This window comes from Gavialis gangeticus, unplaced genomic scaffold (assembly GCF_001723915.1).
Source record: "Gavialis gangeticus isolate Ggan-Ray unplaced genomic scaffold, GavGan_comp1, whole genome shotgun sequence".
Classification (NCBI taxonomy): Eukaryota; Metazoa; Chordata; order Crocodylia; family Gavialidae; genus Gavialis; species Gavialis gangeticus.
In genome coordinates, this window is record NW_017728975.1 from 1,674,129 (window position 1) to 1,685,501 (window position 11,373).

The 11,373-nt window shown below is 41.1% G+C and overlaps 1 protein-coding gene across 1 annotated transcript in view; it reads left to right on the forward strand.

The window, feature by feature from the left end:
* Positions 1 to 11,373, forward strand: part of LOC109291234 (proteasome activator complex subunit 4-like) — a 108,821-nt gene that overhangs the window by 33,471 nt on the left and 63,977 nt on the right. Inside the window, exons 3-5 of the mRNA XM_019508152.1 lie at positions 860 to 976; positions 7,406 to 7,450; positions 10,265 to 10,414. Of these exons, the coding sequence (XP_019363697.1) occupies positions 860 to 976; positions 7,406 to 7,450; positions 10,265 to 10,414 (312 nt within the window). The remainder of the gene's footprint in view (positions 1 to 859; positions 977 to 7,405; positions 7,451 to 10,264; positions 10,415 to 11,373) is intronic.

The following is an 11,373-nucleotide window of genomic DNA, read 5'->3' on the forward strand; positions in this document are numbered from 1 at the left end:
CCCCCCCCCCCCAAGTGGCTGGACATGGGGTGGGGAAGCTTACACGTGGCGGGCAGTACCCCATAATGCCACCACTTCACATCCAGCTGCGTGCCAGCCCCCTCCCTCCCCCCTGCTCTGAGTCTGGCCGCCAGGGATAAGCTTATTAAAAAAGGTTGAAAACCCCTGCAGTAGACTAATTGTTGCTCAATAAACGTCTCAGCATCTACACGTATTCCCCTATTAAGCTGGAGTAAACTAATTTACTCTGTAGCAGGATAGTACTTGTTAAATACAAGTACTACCTTGCTGTGGAGTGAAAAAACCTGTAAATGCTGCCACATCTGGCTGGGGCATGAGGTTGCTTCAGTGCAGGGGCTGCTTGCTGCCTGGTCCATCACTGAAGCACCTTTGTCCCCCAGACAGTCCCTCCACAGCATGCTGAGCTTGGGGGAGCGGCCCCAGGCTGGCAGGTGGTTCATAGTGCGGTCTCGAACACACCTTCTAACAGCAGTAAACTCCAGAGTGTATTGCTACTGGATGCATGTTGAAACAGCGCGCTCAGGAGCATTAAACTCTGGGGCAAGAAGCCTGGAGGTTGTTGCTTCACATTAATTGCGTGTGTAGCCATGCCCAGCGAGTTGTATTACTTGGCTAAACTTTCTGAAAGCTCTGTAACATGTCTTACATCTATAAGGAATGCGTTTAAATGAATGGTTTGTAGATAATAAATTGGCATTGAAGTGGAATTAGAAGGAAATAGCTAAAAATAGATGTCGAAGTCAGCTTTCTGTTTTTCAGTTCCTAGGTATTCTGATGTGATTCATGCTGGCATGGATAAAGTTTAATCCTAAAGTGCACTTTTATTGTCTTAAATTAGGAAAAAAGAACTTCTCTCAAGAGATGATTTGGAATTACCATGGAGACCACTTTATGAAATGTTGGAGAGGATACTGTATTCCAAAACTGAACACCTTGGATTAAATTGGTTTCCTAAGTAAGGTTCACTTTATTTTGAAGCATTTATTTTGGCTTTGTAGTCTTTAGAATTTTGTCAAGTGAGGTTTCAAATTTTGTTTTTTATGTTTTAGAAGTAGATGTATAGTAAATGAGCAAATATTTTGGTGTTTGGCAGTTAAGTTAAAAAAAAATGTTGGATAATCATAATACATTCCTCTGTCAGTTCATAGTTTTTCTCCATGTGTCTTTATTTTTCATATACTTTTTCAAGTTTTCCTAAGTACATCACAGGATGAGTCTTCCACCATTTCTATTAGGAAACTAAATTGTTAGATCTGATGCTATAGTCAAAATAATAACATCCTCTTAATTCCACAGTGAGATTTAGCAAAACAAATAATGAGTTCCTTGGTACGCATATACCCAATACACATGAAAATGTAATCACTTCTATATAATAGTGGATATAGTGTATTTTCTTCCATATAACCTACACCGTTTCTCTACATATAATGCACACTCCAATTTTCCCCAGCTGGCTTTTGGCGAAAAGCCATCCCCACATGTCCATCCTTTCCCTGCTGCCAAATTTCCAGATCCTTGGGGAGTCATCCTACACCTCCCCAGCTGTGCGCTGGATTGGGCGAGGGTGTGGGGCTGATATGTAGCTGGACCTGATGCACTGGGTCCAACCCTAGGCATTAGCTTCAGAGCCACTTGGTGACTTGAACCCAGCATGCTGATACTGAGGCTTTGTGCTGGGTCAGATCTGGCATGTGACTTTAGAGCCAGTACATGGGGTCAGACCCAGCATGCAATCCTAGACTTTGGGGGGCTGTCTGACTCGGCATGTAGGTCTGGAGCCAGCCAGGTGGTTCTGGATTTGGTGTTCTGGGTCCTACCTGATGTGGCTCTCGGCCTGTGCTGGACCCAGACCTGGCATACTGACCCCATCCAGTGTGTGGGGCTGGGAGCAGGCTTGGCTCCCTAGCAAGGATCTCTCTGTCTTCAGGCTCCCTTTCCAAATCATAGTGTGTAATATATATATATATATATATATATAGGGTATGCTATATGGAAGAAAATATGGTATGCACAAGAAAGTACTTTATGTGAAGATGATTATATATCAGAATTTAGACCTCCAGAATGCTAATATGTAGGTAAATCTAGTTATTCAAAGTTTAATAAAATGTTTCTAAAGACGCTTATTTTTAGAGGGGGCATGGAAGCAGCCTGTAACCTGCATATTGCCTTTGCATAAAGCCACTATAGAATGAGTGAAATCTGGATATAGGACTTTGTAGGGACATTGGTGTATGCAATACATATTGGCTATTGCCAGTCAAATTACAAAGCAATCCTGATTCATAGCCCAGGAATCCTGAATTTTTACTATACAGTCTATTTACAATAAGAACCAAAAGGACTGTGAATTTATTAGTGCACTACTAAAGGATTATACCAGGTAATAAACAAAAGCCTTGTTGTCACATCTTTGTTCATGGTATCTTGGTTATCTCTTTAACTTACTGCTTTTTGTCAGGTAAAGATTCATAGCTTCCTTTGTTTAATTTTCTTAATTGCCTACTCATCCCTGCTCAGTCTGTTGGATTCCCCTTATTGTCTTGTCTGGTACCACTTATGAGCAGAGCTCGTTGAATTTTTCAGAGAGTTGGGGCTGCTGTTGAGAGAGCCCCATGCTTTTGTGAGAGATGCTATAAAATCAAGCTGTGAAAAGTCATTGAATGGCATAGTTACTATGTTTACCTTATCCCATTCTACCTTTCAAAAATTCTTCAGCTCTGGAAGGTTAAAGGAAAAAGTGAAGAAATTGAGAGATTCATTTACTGTATCTAGTGGCAAAACTGAAAAATTTGAGTTTTTCTTCCCCTTCACTTCCACTTTTTCTATTTTATTTAAAACCTTCATGCTTTCAAGAATCAAAACAATGAATACTTCTGTTTGAATTGAACCTTTGTCCTGAGAATTTGAGTGGAAATATTGTATTTAACATTTTCGGAGGAAAAACAGGTTTTCGGACCAGCTACACTTAAAAGTGTTGCACATTTGTTTCATTTCTTTAGTAAAATCCTGCATCCCTGTTAAGTGTCTTGACCAGAAAACAACCAAGTTAGGGCTGTGGTTATGTTAGGAAAACCTTTGCTGCTGAGCTCTTCTTTTGATTGTGATACAATTCTGTTAAAGAATACAGTCAAATTAAAAAATCACACTTTCCTCTCGGAAACTTATGTAAGTGTTATTAGTAACTGAGCGATCAGAAGAAAACACTTTTTTGCGTGGTTGGTTGCTTTATCTTACTCATGTCACATTCTGTTGAAACTGCTGTCATGTGTTTTGCCCTGTAGGATCTTTTTATTTAGTTTAACATTTGTCATGAAAGAAATAACGGGACACAAATTGGTGTGGTGGGCAGGGGAAATGAATTATAAGATCCAAATGGAGATGGTATAGATGAAAACATTATTTGGGATTGATTATATTTGAAGCTTTCAGGATCTTGTTATGCAGTGCGATGTGTTCTCATATAGTGTTCTTTTTGCAACATTGATGCTCAAATTGAATGAGTTCCTTTTGCTGAATGTGAAAGGATAATTATTTAAATATTGTCAGGTTAATCTTATGATGTAGTGGTTGATGTAAATGTTGTATTCCATTTCACATTTAAATCTCTCTTTTCTTGCATTCAGTTCATATCGACCAGGCTTGTCTTCACCTAAAACATTTGTGCTTAATGTTTTACATAGGTGGTAAGGACATTTTCTGTTCAGCTCTGGCCGATGTGTTATCTTCTGCATGTTTTGTTAGACTGTAACACTTGTCACGCAGGTGTAATTTTTTTTTGCATAAATTAATTGTTTTGGAAAATCAATGTTAACATTACACCACTGTTTATGAGAATGTCGCACTGTATTTAAACCTTTCTAATTGTGGAACAACATACCATGTGTGAAGTGGCTGATACAATGGCTATGTGCTAATTACTTTAACCAACAAATATATTTCAAATGGTGAAATGCTAGGGTAAAATCTGTTTTCAGTAAATGGTAACTTGAATTATGGACAAAATGCATATTTATATAGTATTAGAAATGCATGTCGCTTACTTTACTACAAAATATTGAGAGCAAATAGAAGAACAAGAAACCCCTTAAGTAACAAATTCTAGTAGCAAGCTTAGTATGAAATGAGTTTTACCAGTAACTGGAGGGTTTTGACTACAGTGGATTTTTGCCAAGTGGAAACTCTTTCTTTTTTTAAAGCTGGCTTATGAACATGTAGAAATATAAGTAGAAAATTAGGATGATATTTAGAAAGATATTTTAGTATACAAACATGCATGATCAGGGGGCAGCAGGGCAGGTCCTACAAGGAGAGGCTAAGGAACCTGAACCTGTTCAGCCTCCACAAGAGAAGGCTGGGGGGTGGATCTAGTGGCCTGTTACAAACTAGTCAGAGGGGACCAGCAGGCATTCGGGGAGTCCCTGTTCCCCCTTGCACTACCAGGAGTAATTAGGAATAACGGTCACAAGCTGGCAGAGGGTAGATTCAGACTAGACATCAGGAGGGGCTACTTCACTGTCAGGGCGGCTAGGATCTGGAACCAACTTCCAAGGGAAGTGGTGCTGGCTCCTACCCTGGGGATCTTTAAGAGGAGGCTAGACTTAAAACCTTGCCTTGACCCCAGTACTTCTTCCTGCTATGGCAGGGGGTTGGACTTGATGATCTGCTCAGGTCCCTTCCAACCCTATAAACTATCAAACTATTCTAAAAAAGTATATGTTTAGTTGTAACATCCATGTACAATATTGGATTGTAAAAGTTAATTTTGGCACACTTTGGGTGGAATAATGCAGTTTGAAGCTGTGGCTGGTTGCTCATTATTTCTGTATAAGCTTTTAGAGCAAAACATTTTATTGGATGGCTAGAATGTCATTTACTGCAGCATGATTTTTTTCATGAGTGGATATTGTGACATTTGTGCATTCTACTCTGTTTTTGATCTTTAGTGTTGTGTGTCAGTATTTTAGTTCTTACTGATTTGTATATTTTAAGATACTGTACATGCTCTGTATTCAGAGTGTTATTGAAGGTGTTCCAGGTTAGCTAGGACAAACCCTCTTACATATGAAGAAAATAAGCCTCATAATACTTAACTCTGTTCTTGGGCAGGTTTTTGTAACTTTTGTTTGTTTTAAATGTAGCTGTATGACAAGACTGCTAATAACCTAGTATGTCTGTCTGTAGTTAACCAGGAGGGCCAGGTAACTTTAAGTGAAAGAATGTTCATTGAGATTTAGAAAACTAGAGATTTTTATAAAGGTAACAGGCAGTATAAGATAGGAATCTAAACTAGTGCAAAAATGAGCAAAAGCCACTGCTTAAGAGACTTAAGACAGTTCATTCAAATCAGTAGCAAAGACAGTAACTAATACCCCTAAGACTGAGTTTTACTTTCCAGCTGTACTACCCTGTCTTGCTTCTGACAGGTAGGTAGTTAAGCTAGAATCTCAAAATCTGTGTTCATTGACTTATAGTTAAACTGGATAATGGGCTTTCACCTATCCTTTATTTTGACAAAATCATATTTGCTGTCTTTTAGTCAATTATTTTTAGTTTGCGTTGTGAATCTGAAGATCTGCTTTAAATAGTATTGAAAATTTAGTGGAGTGGAAAGACCGATCTCATCTCTTGTATCAGAAACTGTCAGTTTTAACCTCCTTCCCTCCCTCCCAGTTCTCCAAATTCTCCTTTGCATTTCATGTTTGAGTAGAATATGGTGACTTTTTTTATTCCGCACAACTTGAAAGACCATTCATGTCAAATTTCAACAGCTTTTAGTATTACAGCCTGCCAGACTGCTGCTGACCCAGCTCTTTTTCTTTTCTGTTTCATGCAATGAAATGTACTAGGTTTTCCAATAATTTAATTATTCAGGAATTTTTTTTTAACATTACTCTATTTTTCTTTTTTCCCCCTCCCCTCCAAATCTTTTGTGGCTCTGTATTACTAGTATTTGAGAATTGCACATAACTTCATTATTTGCAACAGGTGTTTGGCACTTTTGCTTGCAGTTTTACACCATTTTAGAAGGCTGACGGCTTCCCTTGGAAGAAATTTGATTTCCCTTTTTTTCTTTTAATTTATTTTGTTAGTGCTGGGTAAGGACTGCAAAAATGTCTTTTATAAAGCACTTCTTCAATTGAAGTAGTGTTGTGGGGGAGGATAAGAGAATGCTGGTTTGCAATTAATTCTGTGGTAAAGTTGAAGGGTTGATAGATAGTTCAGAGGCTCCTCTGGAGGGCAGAGTGGGGTGCCTGATGTATTCACAGTCTTTTTATGTGGAATCTATTCCCTTTGTGGGATGGCTGAAAAGTAAGGCATAGTATGCACGTGGCCAGGATAGAAAATAATTATAACTGGATTTCAACATTTGATTTGGAGAGCAGTCAGCCTTTCTTCCTTATATCCTGATGAAGGCTTTGGTTCTGTGTTGTCTCTTCTTTTGTTGCTGTGGTGAGGGATGTAGAGTGTTTCTTTTTAAGCAGTGTGTAAGCTACAGCTAAAATAACAATGATGATCTAACCTCTGTGTAATCTTTTTCTTCAGGGAATCTGGTGAAATGTGAGCTACCATTTTGTATTCATTACAAAGTATTGCTCATTACAAGGCTGTTTAAAATGTGAAATTGCCCTTTACAATGTCATGGGTATTTAAGATGTCGTCTTCTTTTTTAACAAACTTACTATGTGTATGAGATCTGGTTTGAAGGTATTTGGTGTTGCCACGTGTGAAGTTTCACTTAAGAATTATAGTAGAACAGTTGTCAACTCCAAAGGTAAAAAGTTTTGCTTCCTGTCATTAGGAGAACTTGTTCAGTAAGTTATTGTGTTAGGAAGCTGGTAAAACAACTAGTCAGTTATAGGTAATTCACTTTATTTAGTTAGGAATATATACACATTCATGCAAACACCTTTCCCTGTCTTCCCAGGGTTTTAGAATTAGGAGTCTAAGCTAAAATTTACCGAAATAAATTGACTTGATTTGTCTTGAAACTTTCTCTTCTATAATAAATGCCACTTCTTTCCTATTAATGTTTCAAGTTTCTACAAAAAAAGCTATGATGATTCTGCTTGTTAATCTACAATAGAGTGCAAGATATAACTGTTTAATAATTATATTAATTTTTAACTTTTTGTTGAGATATAGTGGATATTGGAATGGAACAAGGTGTAGAATTAGGGGTTTAGTAAAGCAGCTTTAATCGTTGTGATTAGATCCATGCAGAAGAAAAGGATTAGCTACTGCATGTTCACAGATGGTGTCTAATTGCATCTATATCATCTTGGACTTAAAACAATCATATGATGACTGTCTTAATTATATGCTGTACTTGAAATACACTAACGTAATTCTCCAATAACCTCTTTCTTTTTTGTTTCAGTTCTGTAGAAAGTGTCCTGAAAACACTTGTTAAAAGCTGTCGGCCGTAAGTATTTGAACTGCTTTCCAACTTTTATGCATACTTTAAATATTCTTTCCCCGTAACACACTAATTTCTTTGGGATTGTGGTGTCTGAACTAAAAAGCATAAGGTTTCACATTTCTTTTCTCCCTCCTTTGCCAGCATAATCCTTAGCATTTGGAGACGGTTTTGAAAAGGAAACTATTTTTAGTAGTTTGTATTTGATAAAAGCCTTTGTTCTAATGCAGTAGTGCTCAACAGGGGTGTGCAAAATGGGCTGTATTCGATTTGGATTACGCCTGAATCCGGGACAGTGATGTGATTTATTGATTTGGATCACTGTCCCCGATTTTTGATTCAGCTGAATCCAAATCTGAAGATTTGACACTGATTTTGGAGAATCAGTGATTCGGCCATAGACACAGTTTTAAGTGTTGTTTGTTTGTTTTTTTTCCTACATACCTTGAGGTACCAGGCGTGGTTTATGAACGCTGCAATGCTGGGGCGGATGGAGCATCCCACAAGAGCACTTCTGGTCCACTTCCAGGTGCGGTGCTGAGCGCGCAGGGGGCCCCCCTGCGGCTTGGCGATTGGCTTCAGGGGGACCCCAGGTGCCTTCCAGACCCAGGAGGTACCAGTCGCCAAGCCAGGAGGCACGGGGGGGCCCCCCATTGAGGTTCTGGGCAGACCCAGAAGTGGAACGGAAGTACGTCTGGTCCACTTTCGAGTCTGCCGTGAAGCGCGCTGGGGAGCCCCCTGCACTCATATGGGACACTCCACCTGCCCCAGTATCGCAGCATTCACGCTACCTCGAGGTATGTAGAAAAAACATTTAAAGTTGTGTCTCCCTGAATTGTCGAATCTTTCCGAATCTCTCCGAATCAGTTTGATTCAGATACATTAAAGGGTCTTCTGATTCAGTTCGGAGATTTGGCCGCCAAATCAGGCCAAATCTCCGCTGAATGGAATCGGGGACTGAAGCTTTGCACAACCCTAGTACTCAACCTTTTTCCTGGCAGGCTGGATGGGCAGTCTCTGGTCTGACTGTGGGCCAGATGGAGGTTCCGATCCAGTGTCCAGGGCCAGCCTGGTGGCTACTATCCAGCCACATGAAGGGGGGTAGGCAGCAGCCTGAGCCCAACCCCCAAGGGAGAAAAGGGGGTTTCACCTGGCCCCATGGGGAGGGAAATGTGATCTAGCTTGGGGTGGGGGGCGGTGAAGTGGTGTGGCCCAGCCTGGCCCCAGCCTAGGGGAAGGGGGGTTGCAGCCTGGCCTTCTGGGTAGGAGGAGGAGGCACGGTCTGGCTCTGACCAGGTGTGTGGCATTTGGGATTTGGAAATTTGGCAGGGGAGGGGGCTAGCTGTATTATAGCTTCCACTCCCCCACCACCAAATTTCCTGACCCTGTGGGCCAGACTCAATAGTTTTATGGGCATAACTTGGCCTGTGGGTCAGAGGTTGAGTGTCTCTGTTCAAATGCAAATCTTAACTGAGAGAGATCTTTCAAATGTGATCTGTGTAATATAAAGGACTTTTTATTTCATCATTTTAAATCAATATGAAGGTACCTTCATTAGTTTTAAAGGAATGCAACTGCATAATGGTTTTTATTATTTCCTTTTAGCCAGCATCACTAAATTTAATTTTTCACTTATTCCCTTTGTACCTGAGAGAGATGTTTGCTTCCTAGTTCTGCTGTCCTAGAAGTGGATGCTAATTTAGAGGCTAAAAGCCATGTCTCAACCTAAGGGTGAGGTTGGAAGAACTAATAGCATGATTTTTTTAATTTGTTGTATTTCAACTGTAGTAACTTTTTGTACAAGTAATTCCATATTCTCGTGGTGCAACACACTAGCTTTTTATGTGTGCACAGCTCCCTAAAGAAGATAAAGAATTCTGGAGTGACTGTCTTTCAGAAAAGCAGTATGCTTTATTCTAAGGAATTGGGACCTTTTCTCTCGTTTAGCTAAGGTCTCAAATGCCATTAGGAGTTAGCTTATTTACTTGAATCCAAGAGAATTTTTTTTTCTTTCATGTGCCCTCTATTCAACACAGGAGAAGAAGGTGGGGAACCTCACCTTGTGTTTGAATACTGCTCGGAGCAGGTGGCTGCTCCAGCTCTAACCCACCCCTGGAATGGGAGAATGCATGGGAACTGCTGTGGCTCCAGCTCTGGCCTTCATGTGCATGGGCTGAGCCAGAGCCACTGCATAGGGTAAGCAGCAGCCAAAAGGGGCAGGAACAAGGGGGAGACAATAGGTAGGGTATAAGCTGCCTGTCCCTTTTCATGTTGGTTGTTCTTCTGCCTCTGTTTCCCCATTTCAGTGGTGGTGGGGGAAGACTCTCCAAATTAGAGATGGCCCTACAAATTAAAGATGACTCTCCAAATTAGATTCCTTAATGTACAATTTTAACAAATTTATAAAATCTAATTATTTGGAAGCTGTCTTAAATTTGAAGTAGTCTTGGATTCAGGGAAATGTAATGAATTGTCTCTCACAGTCTTTACCTGAAGACGGTTCTTCTTTATGAGGGTTTTTGAGCTTTTAGGTGTAACATGAATCAGGGGGAGTTGATTACAGGTGCAGTTTTTAAAAAAAAAAAATCTATGGTTCCAATCTTGAATTGTCATATCCTTTAGTTTAATTCTTGTTTTTGTGAATTACTGGTTTGGTTCTGATATTGTTCTTTGTAATAAGTAATTATTGACTGTAGCATGTGAGTACATGACCTACTGTAAAATTTAATTTCATGGCAATCTTCCACCCCTCGAGAAAACACTGACTACACAGTGATTTTTTCTGAGTGTGTATCATTTTAGACTTTTCCTCCTTTTTAGGTATTTTCCAGAGAATGCCACTGCAGAAATGCTAGATGAGTGGAGACCTTTAATGTGTCCATTTGATGTTACCATGCAAAAGGCCATCACCTATTTTGAACTGTTTCTACCCACTACCCTTCCTCCAGAACTTCACCATAAAGGTTTTAGGTAAGTATATCTAAATATGCAGGGGACAGGACTAGGAGGAATAATTTCAGTTTGAAGGGGGGAAGGTTAGGGGGATATTAGGAGAAATTTTTATTGGTGTGATGGGGTTAATTAAGCATTGGAAGGGAGTACAGAAAGAGGCTGTGGAATCTGCCTCCTTGGAAATTTTTTAAGAGTAGATGATACCAGGGCAGTTGAACTGGTGGGCCTGTAGGCCATATGTGGCCCATAAGAGGTTAAGTTGTGGCCCCTAACTTGGTGTTCTGCCATCACTCTGGCTGCAGGAGTGCTGGCTGCCATCACCTGTGACTCATCTGGTGCAGCCTGTGCTGCATGTAGCCTCCACTGGTGCAGCCCATGGGATATGTGGCCCCTGGGGACTTAGAAATTGGGAGAGGCCTGGGTTAGATGAGTGCTAGACCAAGATGGTTTAGTCAGGGATGATCCTGCTTGGAGCATGGGTTTGGACTAGATGACCTCCTGAGTGAGATTCCTTGCAACCCTACTTTTTGTGATTCTATTAAATACCTTAAACTTTGTCTCTTACATTGTAATTCCTAACTGCATGATCAAGGGATTGCCTTTTAACTTCTTGTTTTTGAAGTCTCATATCATGCTCCTTGGAGTTGGTAGTGCCATGGGGTGAAGTGGGCCTGGACCTGGCATGGGGGTGGGGGGGAGGAGTGGGACCCTCGTGGTGGGGGGTGGGGAGACAGAAGCAGGCCCAGGCAGTGGGGGGATGGGAGGTGTGGGCTCTGGTCTGGGTCTGATGCAGGGGTGTGTGGGGGAGGATGGGGCTCAAGAAGGGGTGGAGAAGCTGGGCTGCTGTGGTGGTAGAGGGAGCAGTGGGCCTGGCCCAATGTGGCAGTGGCAAGGGGAGGGGGGAGTGGGTGGTCCTGTCCCCCCCTTGACCCTGAGCCTGCTCCTCCTCTCCCCCCCCCCCCCCCCCCCCCCCCCCC